Source organism: Mobula hypostoma, chromosome 12 (assembly GCF_963921235.1).
Source record: "Mobula hypostoma chromosome 12, sMobHyp1.1, whole genome shotgun sequence".
Lineage (NCBI taxonomy): Eukaryota > Metazoa > Chordata > Chondrichthyes > Myliobatiformes > Myliobatidae > Mobula > Mobula hypostoma.
In genome coordinates this window covers 100,578,397-100,594,481 of record NC_086108.1, presented here as the reverse complement: position 1 = coordinate 100,594,481, position 16,085 = coordinate 100,578,397, and the positions used below count along the sequence as shown (strand labels likewise).

The 16,085-nt window shown below is 45.0% G+C and overlaps 1 protein-coding gene across 1 annotated transcript in view; it reads left to right on the top strand.

Annotated features, from left to right (window-relative positions):
- The window catches only part of LOC134355034 (heparan sulfate 2-O-sulfotransferase 1), a 168,906-nt gene that overhangs the window by 145,422 nt on the left and 7,399 nt on the right, over nucleotides 1-16,085 (top strand). The window contains exon 5 of the mRNA XM_063064702.1: nucleotides 5,380-5,477. Coding sequence (XP_062920772.1) covers nucleotides 5,380-5,477 — 98 coding nt within the window. The remainder of the gene's footprint in view (nucleotides 1-5,379; nucleotides 5,478-16,085) is intronic.

Below are 16,085 nucleotides of genomic sequence, written 5' to 3'. Positions count from 1 at the left end.
GCCCATTCCACGCACTCACCACTCTCTGTGTTTAAAAAAAAACAACTTACCCTTGACATCTCCTCTGTACCTACTTCCAAGTACCTTAAAACTGTGCCCTCTTGTGCTAGCCATTTCAGCCCTGGGAAAAAGCCTCTGACTATCCACAAGATCAATGCCTCTCATCATCTTGTACACCTCTATCAGGTCACCTCTCATCCTCCGTTTCTCCAAGAAGAAAAGGCCAAGGTCACTCAACCTATTCTCATAAGGCATGCTCCCAAATCCAGGCAACGTCCTTGTAAATCTCCTCTGCAGTCTTTCTATGGTTTTCACTTGACTGAAAATGAATATTGTTCCAATCTTGTGGATCACATCTCTGCAAATTCAGTTCTGATCTTGAGAGTCAGGTCTGATGTGGGCCTTGGGAATGATGCAATACAATAAAATAAACTTATCTTTTGCCTTTGCTGGAATGACATCCTGGAAACTACTTCTGTTTTGTTTAAGTGAGCTGTAGGGAAGGAAAATCATTTCAGTCAGTTAAGAGGTATCATTGATCATGTTACTGGTTATAATTTCAAGTTAATTTGTTTCTAGAGTAATTTTTCCATCATGTGTCTTGTATAACTATCATTGCTTGCTATGCTTTCTCTACTGAACTGATTGCGTAAAGAGGAATTCTGAAGAGAAGAAATCCATTCACGGTGAAGATATTTATGTTTTGCTTAATCTGATACTTTGACATGTTTTTCTTTAATTTCCTTTGCAATACATGACTTGTTTTATGACTCCATTTGGATATTACTACAAATTAAGGAAATTAAATTTGGGTTTGCTTGAAAGCACTGTGACTTTAGTACTTCTAACAGTTCAGTCACATAGATCAGAAAGTTCCAGACTTGATCTCTGCTTATTTAGAATTAACTCGTATCTGCCAGGCCAGAGATGAAAATGCTGCTCCTTGCATTAAGGCACCCATTTAGAGTTTGGAAAATTAGTAATCCTCTCTCCAGAAAGTCTCTGGATGAAAGTTGCTTGTGCCATTTCACGAGAATGGGTACAAAGTAATACGTACTTCAATTAGAAAATTTGCTGAGTTGAAAAATCAAGTTGCCCCTGTTTTTTCCACCACCTTCAATTATTGCATTGAAGGAGAACATTCACTTTGTTCAAGAGCTTTGCTCTTCTAGATGGTGAAACCAATATTCAATGCTAGTCTATACATTTCTGTGTTTCATGTGAAAATAGAATTGTGGCTGAACACTTTGCTTAACTAGGACAAGAAACTGGAATCATGTAGCTGTTTTCTAGCAGTAACTTTTAAAAAGCTTTATTTTGGTACGTAGAAAACGATGATATGATACCCAAGGAGTCCATCAAAAGGTGTCTGTAGGCTTTCACTGAAATGGGCCAAGATTCCCACTTAAGTCAAATAGGTTGTTTATGATCATTGGTACTGGATAAAGCTTATGGCTGAAAAAGAAGCAGTAATAGTAAAATTTGGTGTCATTCTTTACAAAGGAATGTGGCACAGCACTTCACTGATACCAAAATATTTTACATGTAGACAGTGTAATATGGGGACCATTCTGCATGCTGCTGAACACATGACACTATTGATGTAATAACAGAATAATCTACTTTTGGTTAGCACTATAATTACAACTTGAGCACTTCTCTTTATCCATGGTTGTGGAGGAGCTTAGATTCTCCTGGTTACTGGTATGATTTTGGTTTAACTTCTAACCAAAATGAAGGTAATGCTCCCTTGGTATATCACTGAGATAAGGTGCTCCTATTTCATAACTGTGATTTAACCCCATTTACTGCTCCTGCACTGAGTCCAGAGTCTACAGATTTGTTTAGCAAAATGTAGCCTTCATTTTGCCATACTGACTCAGCTTGATTAGCTTCATCAAGCACCTCTGGTCCATCTGCCAAAAGTAGAACTACTTTGTGCCACAATGAAGTCACCCTCAGAGTAGAAGAGCAACACCTCATGTTCTGCTTGGGTGGCTTCTATCTGATGACATAAATATCGATTTCGTCTGGTAAAAAAAATTTCCCACGTCTCCACTCCTCTTCTATTCCCCACTCTGCCCTTGTACCTCTTCTTACCTGCCTATCACTTCCCTCAGTTCCCCCCCCCCCATTCCCTTTCTCATAAGGTCCACTCTCCTCTCCTGTCAGATTCCTTCCTCTTTCAACCCAGCTGGCTTCACCTAACACCTAGCTATCTTCCTTCACCTCCCCTCCCCTCCACCTTTTTATTGTCATCTTCTCCCCTGCCCTTCAGTCCTGAAGAAGGCTCTCGGCCCAAAATGTCAACTGTTTACTCTTTTCCATTGCCTGAGCTGCTGATTCTCTCCAGAATTTTGTGTGTTTCTTTGGATTAGCTACAATTTTCCAAATCAAGCACAACAGAAATTGTTTTTTTTTGTGTGAGCCTGCACCATTTCATGCAGATGGATACTTAGTGCCTTAATTAGAAAATTTATTGTTGAAAAATCATGTTGCCCATGTTTTTCCACCGCCTTCAATTATTGCATTGAAGGAGAGCCTTCACTTTGAAGTTCAAGAGCTTTGCTGCTTTAATTGGTGAAATCAACGTTCTAATCTAATCTACGCATTTGTATATTTTATGTGAAAATAAAATTGTGTCTGAACACTTTAAGGACAACCAACTGGAATGCTTAACTGTTTGCTAGCAGGGCAGTGACTACAAGGAGCAATTACAAATCCTTGTTTTGGTGCACAGTATGCAAAGGGACCATATGATATCCAAAGTGTCAGTCTGCTTGTACTGAAAGTAAGCCAGTATTTTGCAATAAATAGCAGGTCACCCCTATTTAGCTCACAGCAAGATTGTAGAACTATTTTAGGTTTGGCAAAACAAACAAAATTGTTCATGCTGGAATCCGTAATCAGAAAATGCTGCAGGAACTTAGCTATCTTAGCAGCATCTGGAAAGAGAAACCCAGTTAAAGCTATGGGTCAAGAATTTTTTCTCAGAACCGGAGTAGGTTGGAGGGAGGAATGAGATGTAAGAGATTGGTGTATGGAGATTGGTTAAGACTGATCAAGTAATATGGAGCACAAGGTGATGATGTTGAAACAATAAAAAAAAGTGTACCTGAAGTTGGAAAATTCAGTCTTCATTCTAGGAGATTGCAAAATGCCCAGGTTGGAACAGTAGCAAGATTGAAAATTGAAGTGGCATGGAACAAGAAGCTTGGATCACCCCTGCAAACTGAATACAAGTGATCCAGAAAGTGCGTGCCCACTCTGGTTTCCCAAATGAGGAGACAAGATTGGAAGAAAGGTGAAAGTGAATTGCTGCTTCACCTGGAATAATTGTTTGGGCCTCGAAGGTGGGAAAAGACAGGTCATGGATCATAGACACAGGACCTTCACCCCACCACATCCAGGCTGACCTTTTTGCTCATGTACACTAAACCCATTTGTCAGCATTAAGTCTGTGTCTTTCTATGTCTATTAAAGTGATTGTCTAAATGTCTTAAATGTTGAGATATACCTGACTCCACCACTCCCTTTGACTGTGAGTTCCAGATATCAGCCACTCTTGATTGTAAACAAAATACTTCACCTTTAAATTTCCTTCCATTCGCCATAAATCTATACCACTTGTGATCCTCTGTTGGAAAATAACTATCTATTCTATGTATTGTGTCTCTGGTTGCATGGGAAAGCACTGTGAAGGGTGGGAGCAAAAGGGCAGACTCGGGAGCCTCAAAGTGATGTTACGTGTCCATAGTTTTGTTTACTGTGGGTGTCACGTGTCCCCAGTTTCGTTTTACTGGGAGTCCACAGTTTTGTTTCAGTGAGCATTACCTTATAACGTATGCCGACAGTATGAAAGAAATGTGGACAATGTGCTGAGGAGGAGTCGAAGGAAAGAGAGAGAGAATGAAGATTGCACTTCGAGCTATCACGGAACAGCTTACGATCGAGAAGGGTAAAGTCTAATGCTTACCCATACCCAATGGATTGGGTTAATCAGCAGCACCCTGTGCATTGTGGAGACGTGCCTGTACTTCGTCTGATCCATGGGTGTGGATTTTGTGACAGTCACTTAGTGAAATCGCTCGTCATGGACTTCGGAACGTATTCCTCGGCTGGGATCTTCGGTAACCGTTTCTTCGTTCGCTAGCCGTGGAATCTTTGGAACTCGTCGCTGCATTGTGAATCTGCAAGTCTCTCCTCTCAGCTATTTTGTGAATTACTGGGGCTCTCTGAATTGCCACTTTAAGACTGTGCTTGAGTAATATTTGTTAAGAATAAGTTTGACTGTAAGGGAGCTATAGATGCATAACACTGTTAACTTCTGTTTAAGGAAGTAGTTTATATAATTTTTCTATATTTTTGAGTAGATGTAAATAAATATCGTGGTTTTAATATTAAAACCTGACTCAATTTGTCATCTCTTGCTGCTGGTATGTTACGAAATGGTAACAGTGAACAGACTCTGATGTGCAATGAGGGGAAGACTGATGGGGTCATGTTAGATCTGGTGGAAATTGCAAAGGGGTAGATATTTTGGGATGGTTCTTCATGGAGGTAAAATAATTGAGAATAGATACTAATTAGTTTATAACAATTATAGCTTTTTTTCCACAATTGTTGAACTTTCATACCCAAGACTTGTGGGTAATCCAAAGACGATGATCGATCTTAGTATAAATGAAGTACAATAATAAACTCAACAGTTTCTTAAGCTACACACACAAAAAATGCTGGTGAACGCAGCAGGCCAGGCAGCATCTATAGGTACAGGACTAACGCAAGTCCTGATGAAGGGTCTCGGCCCGAAACGTCAACTGTACCTCTTCCTATAGATGGTGCCTGGCCTGCTGTGTTCACCAGCATTTTTTGTGTGTGTTGTTTGAAATTCCAGCATCTGCAGATTTCCTCGTGTTTGAATTTCTTAAGCTAAATTTTATTAGAATAAGTCTTACCAAAATGTTTAGTAAAGCTGTTGTTGTTCTGTAAAAGAGTAGCAGGTTGATGAAGTATTTTCAGCTAGCATTTCTAATTTAAATAATAGTTAATAGGGAAAAATCAAATTCTATTCTGAAAGGCTTTGGGTACCATAATCATTTATTGCAGTGATTTTATCAATGTGTGGTTTGTTGTAGCATGTTGAAATGTAATTGTGTTAAAGATTGTGTGTTAAAATGTCTTCAGTTTGGAGTACTGACTTTGACATCATCAGGTTTCTGAAGTATTGGTTTGAAAGTCTGAATTGACTGGCAGCACTTAATACTGCTTGTCCTGCATTGACTGGCTGTATTTATTTCTGCCTGTTCTGATTTACTGTTGGCTTAAAGCAATTTCTTTTCTTTTTTCCCCCTGCCGCCCCCCCAACCCCCACTCCAGACATTTGATGAATGTGTTGCAGCTGGTGGGTCAGATTGTGCTCCAGAAAAACTTTGGCTTCAGATTCCTTTCTTTTGTGGCCACAGCTCAGAATGTTGGTAGGTACAATGGCAAAAATGTATTTTTCAAATTTAATGAATGTAAATAAGAGCATTCTTGCTATTTATTATGTTTTATTTGACACATTGTTTACTACATCTTTACAGATATACTAATTTATGGAAAATGTTTTTAAAAATCCATTGTAACTTCATTTTACAAAGAATAGCGTTTGAGTTACAACCTGGATTAATGATGCTGAGAATTCTGTTTTCATTGTGTGGAGGTTGGGATATTGATATCAGATAAATTTTATAAGAATGTGCTTGGATCAGAAGGCTATCCACAGGTTGGGGCTAAACTAACAAAAGAACAATGGGGATTCTGGGTGAAATGGCAGGTTAGGGCATCAGTAATGATGGATAAGTGCAGATGTAGCTAGATAAGGTGGGAAATGCACATTGTTAGTGTGTCTTATGTTTTTAATGTTCTTTAAGAGTTTTGGTTCACACCAGCATGATTGGATTAAGGTAGGAAGCCATTCATATATAACCCTAATTCTGTTATTGTTAAATCTGAAGAGCTGAGTCTTCTGGATGTATTGAAGCTACATCTGGAGTACAGGTTTCCCCCGCCATCCGAAGGTAGAGTGTTCCTATGAAACCGGAATGTCGTAAAGTGAAGAAGCAATTACCATTTATTTATATGGGAAAAATTTGTGAGCGTTCGCAGACCCAAAAAGTAACCTACCAAATCATGCCAAATTATACATAAAACCTAAAATAACAGTAACATATAGTAAAAGCAGGAATGATATGATAAATACACTGCCTATATAAAGTAGAAATATTTTTCTACAATCAATGCCGCCCTGTTTTCCGTAGCCAAAATCTCATGAAGCGCTCTTGGCTGAAACAGGGCGCAAGCACTCTTGGCAGAAACACTCTCTCCAGTAACCTTTAAGCTATGAAGCTGCCAAATCATACCAAATAACACATAAAAATAGACAGCCTATATAAAGTAGAAATAATGTGTGTACAGTATAGTATCACTTACCGGAATTGGGAAGACAGCGCCGAGCACACTGATGGTGGTGTGTTAGGCTGAGTCGTCGGAGGTTGGGGTGGTGCAGTGGTCCCCAACCTCCAGGCCGCCGACCGATACCGAAACGCAAAGCATGCAGTGGTGCAGCGGTAGCCAGGATGCACCCAGCACATAAGACCATAAGACAAAGGAGTAGAAGTCGGCCATTCGGCCCATCGAGTCTGCTCCGCCATTTTATCATGAGCTGATCCATTCTCCCATTTAGTCCCACTCTCCTGTCTTCTCACCATAACCTTTGATGCTCTGGCTACTCAGATACCTATCAACCTCTGCCTTAAATACACCCAATGACTTGGCCTCCACTGCTGCCCGTGGCAACAAATTCCACATCCACTCTGTTCATGCCTTTCAACATTCGAAATGTTTCTATGAGGTCTCCCCTTCTTCTAAACTCCAAGGACTACAGTCAAAGAGCGGACAAACATTCCTCGTATGTTAACCCTCTCATTCCCGGAATCATTGTAGTGAATCTTCTCTGTACCCTCTCCAACGTCAGCACATCCTTTCTTAAATAAGGAGACCAAAACTGCCCACAATACTCCAAGTGAGGTCTCACCAGCACCTTAGAGGCATCCATTAGTCTTGCGAGACCATGGATCTGCGCCTGGAAAGTCTTCACTCTCCAGGGTGCAGGCCTGGGCAAGGTTGTATGGGAGACCAGCAGTTGCCCATGCTGCAAGTCTCCCCTCTCCGTGACACCAGTGTTGTCCTGGAAGGGCATTAGGACCCATACAGCTTGGCACCAGTGTCATCGCAGAGCAATGTGTGATTAAGTGCCTTGCTCAAGGACACAACACACGTTGCCTCGGCTGGGGCTCGAACTCACGACCTTCGGGTCGCTAGTCCAGTGACTTAACCACTTGGCCACGTGCCCACACCAGCGCCTTATAGAGCCTCAACATCACATCCCTGCTCCTATATTCTACTCCTCTAGAAATGAATGCCAACATTGCATTCGCCTTCTTCACCACCGACTCAACCTGGAGGTTAACCTTAAGGGTATCCTGTTAAGGGTATTTCCAAGTTCCGTTGCATCTCAGAACTTTGAATTCTCTCTCCATTTAAATAATAGTCTGCCTGTTTATTTCTTCTGCCAAAGTGCATAACCATACACTTTTCAACATTGTATTTTGTTTGCCACTTCTTTGCCCAGTCTTCCAATCTATCCAAGCCTCTCTGCAGACTCCCTGTTTCCTCAGCACTACCGGCCCCTCCACCTATTTTCGTATCGTCAGCAAACTTAGCCACAAAGCCATCTATTCCATAATCCAAATCGTTGATGTACAATGTAAAAAGAAGCAGCCCCAACACTGACCCCTGTGGAACACCACTGGTAACCGGCAGCCAACCAGAATAGGATCCCTTTATTCCCACTCCCTGTTTCCTGCCAAGCAGACAACGCTCTATCCAAGTATGTAAATTTCCTGTAATTCCATGGGCTCTTATCTTGTTACTTTGCCTCATGTGTGGCACCTTGTCAAAGGCCTTCTGAAAATCCAAATATACAACACCCACTGCATCTCCCTTGTCTAGCCTACTTGTAATTTCCTCAAAAATTCTAATAGGTTTGTCAGGCAGGATTTTCCTTTAAGGAATCCATGCTGAGTTCTGCCTATCTTGTCAGATGCCTCCAGGTACTCTGTAACCTCATCCTTGACAATCGACTCCAACCACTTCCCAACCACCGATGTCAAGCTAACAGGTCTATAATTTCATTTTTGCTTCCTTGCCTCCTTCTTAAATAGCGGAGTGACAATCGGCAATCGCCTCTGATCTGGGTTAACATTTACATGCCGGGCGGCACCTAATTAATTAGCTTGTTTATTTCAGCTTTTTTTCTTAAAGATTTGTTGGGTGCGTCCTGGCTACCGCTGCATTCTCCATGGCAATGTATTGGTCTGCGGCCCGGGGGTTGGGGTGGTTGGACACGGGGGTGTCATCTCATCATCGTGTCTTTCCATCAGAGCAGGCAGGTCATCATCTATCTGCCTGCCTCAATGTCGAAGGTTGAGGTTCGTCGTCTTCTGTGGCTGATGTGGAAGGCTTGAAAAACGACAGTATGCTTGACTGCTTAGCCTCGCGCATTTTTCTATCATACAGTTCTTTGTAAGCACTCAAACCAACCTGCAAATTTGCCCTAATCCTACGTATCCTTTCAAAATTAAAGTCGTACTTTTCTGCAATCATTGTTGTCAATTGCAGCGACTGTTATCCTTTCCTCTTCCAATTGCATCAGCTCTTCATCTATTGGTTCTTGGTCATGGGATGCCAAACCTCTTCAACATCATCTTCTTCAACATCATCATCTTCAACTTCTACAAGCCAAACTCACTTTGTCCTTACTTCATTCACCACGATTGAAACGCTTAATTATGTCTAGTTTTACGGTAAGTGTAACACCCTTACGAGCTCTTTTAGGCTTTTCCGATACCTTAGAACTCATCTTGCTAATGGCTGCTCACAGGCACGTGTTTAAGCAATGCCGGCTAGTTAATCAATTGCAGCGAAAATCTCGCTCAGGTGCTTCACGTTCAGTTCCTGGACGACTTCACTATCTCGAACACTTCTCTCCCCTTTCTCGATCTCTCAGTCTCTATCTCTGGAGACAGACTGTCCACTGTCATCTTCTATAAGCCCACTGACTCTCATAACTACCTCGACTACACCTTTTTCCACCCCGCCACATGCAAAAATCCTATTCCCTGTTCCCAGTTCCTCCGTCTCTGCTGCACCTGCTCCCAGGATGAGGCTTTCCGTTCCAGGACATCTCAAATGTCCTCTTTCTTTAAGGATCGTGGTCTCCCAATGATGCCCTCACCCGCATCTCCTCCATTTCCCGCACTTTGACCCTCACCCCATCCTTCTGTCACAAGAGGGACAGAGTTCCCCTTGTCCTCACCTACCACCCCACCAGCCTCCGGACCCAGCACATTATCCTGTGCAGGGATCGTTCCCTCCATGACTCCCTGGTCCACACGTCCCTCCCCATGGATCTCCCGCCCGGCACTTATCCCTGCAAGCGTAAGTGCTACACCTGACCCTACACCTTCTCTCTCACCACCATTCAGGGCCCCAAACAGTCCTTCCAGGTGAGGCAATACTTCACTTGTGAGTCTGTTGGGGTCGTCTATTGCATCCAGTGCTTCCAGTGCGGCCTCCTCTACATCGGTGAGACCTGATGCAGATTGGGGGACTATTTCGTCGAGCACCTCCTCTCCGTCTGCCACAACAGACAGGATCTCCCAATTGCCACCCACTTCAACTCTGCTTCACATTCCCATTCAGTTATGTCCATATATGGCCTCCTCTACTGCCATGATGAGGCCCAAACTCAGGGTCCGAGCTGAACCAGGTAAATCTGAGGGCTGGGTGGAAGTTAGAAGCAAAGTGGATGAAATTGACGAGCTCAGTGTGGGTGCAGGAAGCAGCACCAATGTAGTCGTCAATGTAGCGAAGGAAAAGTTGGGGAACAGTACCAGTATAAGTTTGGAGCATAGACTGTTCCACATAACCAACGAAAAGGCAGGCATAGCTGGGGCCCATGCTACATCCTTGGTCTGAGGAAAGTGGGAAGAGCCAAAAGAGAAGTTATTAAGTGTGAGTACCAGTTCCGCCAACTGGAGGAGGGTGGTGGTGGTGGGGAACTGGTGAGGTCTACTGTCCAGAAAGTAGCGGAGGGCTTTGAGGCCGTCTTGATGGGGAATGGAAGTGTATAAGGATTGGATATCCATAGTGGTAGTGAAGCGGTCAGGACTGGGGAACTGGAAGTTATTGAAGAGGTGGAGGGCATGGGATGTATCCCGGATGTAGGTGGAGAGGGGCTGAACTATGGGTGACAAAATGGAGTCCAGGTAGGCAGATACAAGTTTGGTGGGGCAGGAGCAGGCAGAAACTGTGGATCTACAGGGACAGTCCGGTTTGTTGATCTTGGGGAGGAGGTAAAACCGAGCAGTGCGGGGTGTGGGAATTATGAGTTTAGTGGCTGAGGATAGAAGGTCTCCGGAGTTGATAAGGGCAGTGATAGTACGGAACACAATGACTTGATGTTTTTTGGTGGGGTCCTGTTCCAGGGGTAAGGAAGAGGAGGTGTCAGAGAGCCCTCAGTGAGGTAGAGGTCCGTCCGCCAGACTACTACGGCACCACCTTTGTCTGCAGGTTTGATGGTGAGGTTGGGATTAGTGCGGAGAGAGTGGAGGGCAGTGCATTCAGAGGGATTGAGGTTGGAACAGGAGAGAGGAGTGGTGAAGTTGAGACGGTTGATGTCTCAGCGACTGTTGGAGATGAAAAGATCGAGTGCAGGTAGAAGGCCCGGGCGGGGTGTCCAGGAGGAGGAGGGTTGAAAACGGGAGAAGAGGCCATCATTAGGTGGAGGGAAATGCTCGCCAAAGAAGTAGGCTTGGAGACGTAGGCAATGGAAGAAGAGTTCAGCGTCATGGCGGGCACGGAACTCACTGAGGTGTGAATGGAGGGGGACAAAGGTGAGGCCCTTGCTAAGGACAGAACGTTCTGCCTCAGAGAGGGGAAGGTCAGAGGGGATGGTGAAGACATGGCAAGGGCTGGGGTCAGAGGAGGCTGAAGAGTGAGAGGTCTCGGGGGGGGGGTTGGGATGTTCAGGGAGAGCGGGGTTAGAGGAGGATGAGGGATCAGAGGAATGGAGGGGCAATGAGGGGTAGAGGGAAGGTTAGGAGTTGTGGGGAGGAAAGAGGGCAGTGGGGGAATAAGACGAGCGGTAGGACCCAGTGGCAGTAAGAGTGGTCCCAGTCCGGAGAGGGTCGGGACCTCGGTCTGAGCTGGATCCGGAGCTGGGGGTGGTGGAACCTGTAGCCTGCAGGGCCCCAGAACTGAGGTCTGAGTCGGAGGCGAGTGAATCTATGGCCTGCCGGGTGCTGGTGCCCATGTCCGGGAGGCTGTGGTTCCAGTCGGGGTCAGAGTCAGAGGCGGATGGGTCTTCAGCCTACCGAAGGCCTGAGAGGTCGAGGTCCGAAGGTTCGGGGTCCAGGCTGGAGCCGGTTGTTGTCGTGGGCTCTAGGCGGGCGAGCTTGTGGTCCTCCTTGGACGCGAGGGAGGAGAAGAAGCGGCGGTTGGAGGCGTGAATCTGTCGGAGAATGAAGTGTAGGAGAGGTCCATGGCAGACAGTGGAGAGCGTGGCCCGGAGTGGTGGCAGAGAGAGGGACAAGGTCGGTAGGTATCTCTGCTTGGCAGTGAGCGTGGTGTGGAGATCCTGTGGGAACAGCGGTCACTGAAACGGAGGTACCTGGGATCCACGTCGGGTCCAAACTGGGAGGCCTGGAACTGGAGCTGGAATCCCTGTGGTAACAGATGGCGGCGGAGACGCGTTCAAGGAAGGAGACGTGGCTGTGGTAGCGGGTCTGGGTCAGGATGTGGTCGAAGAGTCGGAGAGTGGTGGAGATCACAGAGGGGGAGCAGTGAGAGAGGGTCTCACTGAACTCCTGTAGAAGGGAAGATTTAAACTTCTTCAGGGTAGGCATACCTCGAAGAGACTTCACAACGAAGTAGCAAATCATAAACACAAAATACTCTGCAGATGCTGGGGTCAAAGCAACACGCACAACATGCTGGAGGAACTCAGCAGGTCGGGCAGCATCCGTGGAGATGAACAGTTACGTTTTGGGCCAAGACCCTTTGTCAGGACTGTAGGGGGAGGGGGCAGAGGCCCTATAAAGAAGGTGGGGGGAGGGTGGGAAGGAGAAGGCAGCTAGGTTCCAGGTGAAAAACCAGTGAGGGGAAAGATAAAGGGGTGGGGGAGGGGAAGCAGGGAGGTGATAGGCAGGAAAGGTGAAGAAGGAATAGGGGAAAGCACAATGGGTAGTAGAAGGTGGCAGAACCATGAAGGAGGTGTTTGAGGAAAGAGAAAGACAAAGGCAGTTTGAGTTAGAGAAGTTAAAGCTTGGGAATCAAATTTCTGGCTTTAATGATAGGTTTGTTGCCAGTTCGGAAGTTAGATTGATCCCTCCATTTGATGCTGAGGTTGATAAATACTTTCAGCATTTTGAGAAAGTTGCTCAGAGCCTGAAGTGGCCAAAAGAGTATTGGCCTCTCATGTTGCAGAGTATAATTAAAGGTAAGGCTCAGCAGGCTTATTCTACCCTATCAGTTGAAGATGCAGCTGACTATGAGACAGTAAAACAGGCTGTGCTTAAAGCCTATGAGCTGGTTCCAGAGGCCTATGGTCAAAGGTTTAGGAATTTGAGAAAATCTGTGAGCCAGACTCATGTGGAATTTGCTTATGAGAAGTCTGTGTATTTTGAAAGATGATGCACATCTAAAAATGTGAATGATGATTACAACAAATTGAAAGAGTTGATTTTAATTGAGTTTAAAAGGTGCATTCGTAATTAATACAAGGACATATTTAGATGAGAAGGATGCTACAACTTTGCAAGAAGCTGCTAAGTTAGCAGATGAGTTTGTTCTAACCCACAAGTCTAAGTTTGCCCCAAATAAGATCTTCCAGAAGAATAGCATGGATAATCAGGGTAAACCAGAAGTCAAATCTCAGAATAGTGACAAAGGTAAAGATGAAGGAAAGTAACCAAAGGAGAAATATTCTGGTCCTATTTGTCACAATTACAAGAAACCTCGTCATGTTATAGCTGATTGTTTCCTCCTGAGGAAGAAGAAGGGAAAGGAGGCAGTTCCAGATGCCTGTGTTCAACTCTGAAACACCTATGAACCCACAGGGTTCTGGACATCCTGATGAAGCTCTGTCAAGGGCTGAGACGTTTGACCCAGTTAGGAAAAAATTCATTCCTTTTGTGTCAGAGGGATCGTTTTCAGTGAATGAAGTGTCACCCTCTGTGCCAGTGGAAATTCTTCGAGATACTGCGGCTTCTCAGTCACTCTTGTTGGACAATGTTTTAGAGTTTTGTGATGAGACTGCCACTGTGAGGTGAATCTTATTCAAGGCATTGGGAGCGACATTGTTTCTGTACCTCTGCACAAGATAATTTTGAAGTCAGACTTAGTTTCAGTACTTGTTAAGATAGGACTACGACCCAGTTTACCAGTGAACAGTGTTCCTTTGTTGTTAGGGAATTATCTAGCAGGTGGCAAAGTTGTCCTTGCAGTGCAGTTGACGACTAAGCCAATCACTGATGATCCAAAGGTGGATTCTAACGTTTATCCATCCTGCACTGTTAACTTAGCTAAGAGCAAATTTGGCCATGCCACTGTGACCTAACTTGGTTATGCTGTAGGTCAGGGCAGGTTGGCTCCTGTTCAGGCAAAGGTTCAGGCTATCTCTGTGTTCCCCATTCCAACTGGTAAGAAGGCTCTTAGACAATTTCTGGGAATGGTGGGGTATTATCGCAAGTTCTGTAAGAACTTTGCTGATACTGCCCTCCCATTGACTAACACCCTGAAAAAGGGCGAGAAATTTGTTTCAACAGAGCCTTGCCAGAAGGCATTTGACAAATTGAAGGCTATCTTGTGTTATCAACCTGTGCTCAGGTCACCTGACTTTGCAAAACCATTTCCATAGCAGTGGATGTCAGTAATGAGGCTGCAGGAGCAGTGTTATTACAAAGAGATGATCATGATGATATTGGCTACCCTGTGGCTTACTTTTCAAAGAAATTCAATAAGTATCAAAGAAATTATTCCACAATAGAGAATGAATTATTGTAACAACACACATAAAAGTTGCTGGTGAACACAGCAGGCCAGGCAGCATCTCTAGGAAGAGGTGCAGTCGATGTTTCAGGCCGGGACCCTTCGTCAGGACTAACTGAAGGAAAAGTGAGTAAGGGATTTGAAAGTTGGAGGGGGAGGGGGAAATCCAAAATGATAGGAGAAGACAGGAGGGCAAGGGATGGAGCCAAGAACTGGACAGGTGATAGGCAAAAGGGATACGAGAGGATCATGGGACAGGAGGTCCGGGAAGAAAGACAAGGAGGTGGGGGGGGACCCAGAGGATGGGCAAGGGGTATATTCAGAGGGACAGAGGGAGAAAAAGGAGAGTGAGAGAAAGAATGTGTGTATAAAAATAAGTAACAGATGGGGTACGAGGGGGAGGTGGGGCATTAGCGGAAGTTAGAGAAGTCGATGTTCATGCCATCAGGTTGGAGGCTACCTAGATGGAATATAAGGTGGTGTTCCTCCAACCTGAGTGTGGCTTCATCTTTACAGTAGAAGAGGCCGTGGATAGACATGTCAGAATGGGAATGGGATGTGGAATTAAAATGTGTGGCCACTGGGAGATCCTGCTTTCTCTGGCGGACAGACGTAGATGTTCAGCAAAGCGGTCTCCCAGTCTGCGTCAGGTCTCGCCAATATATAAAAGGCCACATCGGGAGCACCGGTCACAGTATATCACCCCAGCCGACTCACAGGTGAAGTGTTGCCTCACCTGGAAGGACTGTTTGGGGCCCTGAATGGTGGTAAGGGAGGAAATGTAAGGGCATGTGTAGCACTTGTTCCGCTTACATGGATAAGTGCCAGGAGGGAGATCAGTGGGGAGGGATGGGGGGGACGAATGGACAAGGGAGTTGCGTAGGGAGCGATCCCTGCGGAATGCAGAGGGGGGGGAGGGAAAGATGTGCTTAGTGGTGGGATCCCGTTGGAGGTGGCGGAAGTTACGGAGAATAATATGTTGGAGCCAGAGGCTGGTGGGGTGGTAGGTGAGGACCAGGGGAAACCTATTCTTAGTGGGGTGGCGGGAGGATGGAGTGAGAACAGATGTATGTGAAATGGGGGAGATGTGTTTAAGAGCAGAGTTGATAGTGGAGGAAGGGAAGCCCCTTTCTTTAAAAAAGGAAGACATCTCCCTCATCCTAGAATGAAATGCCTCATCCTGAGAGCAGATGCGGCGGAGACGGAGGAATTGCGAGAAGGGGATGGCGTTTTTGCAAGAGACAGGGTGAGAAGAGGAATAGTCCAGATAGCTGTGAGAGTCAGTAGGCTTATAGTAGACATCAGTGGATAAGCTGTCTCCAGAGACAGAGACAGAAAGATCTAGAAAGGGGAGGGAGGTGTCGGAAATGGACCAGGTAAGCTTGAGGGCAGGGTGAAAGTTGGAGGCAAAGTTAATAAAGTCAACGAGTTCTGCATGCGTGCAGGAAGCAGCACCAATGCAGTCGTCGATGTAGCGAAGGAGAAGTGAGGGACAGATACCAGAATAGGCACGGAACATAGATTGTTCCACAAAGCCAACAAAAAGACAGGCATAGCTAGGACTCATACGGGTGCCCATAGCTACACCTTTAGTTTGGAGGAAGTGGGAGGAGCCAAAGGAGAAATTATTAAGAGTAAGGACTAATTCCGCTAGACGGAGCAGAGTGGTGGTAGAGAGGAACTGATTAGGTCTGGACTTTTGACTTTGCAGCATTTTGATGTTTATGTCTGTACAGCTCAGAAACCACTTGTTTTATATACAGATCATAATCCACTGGTGTTCTTGAGTAAGATGAACAACAAAAATAGGAGGTTGAATTGGAGTTTGATTTTACAAGAGTATGATATTACGATAACTCACATTAAAGGCAGAGATAATATAATTGCAGATTGTCTTTCTAGGTGTTTAGCGTACAATGTACTTTTGATAA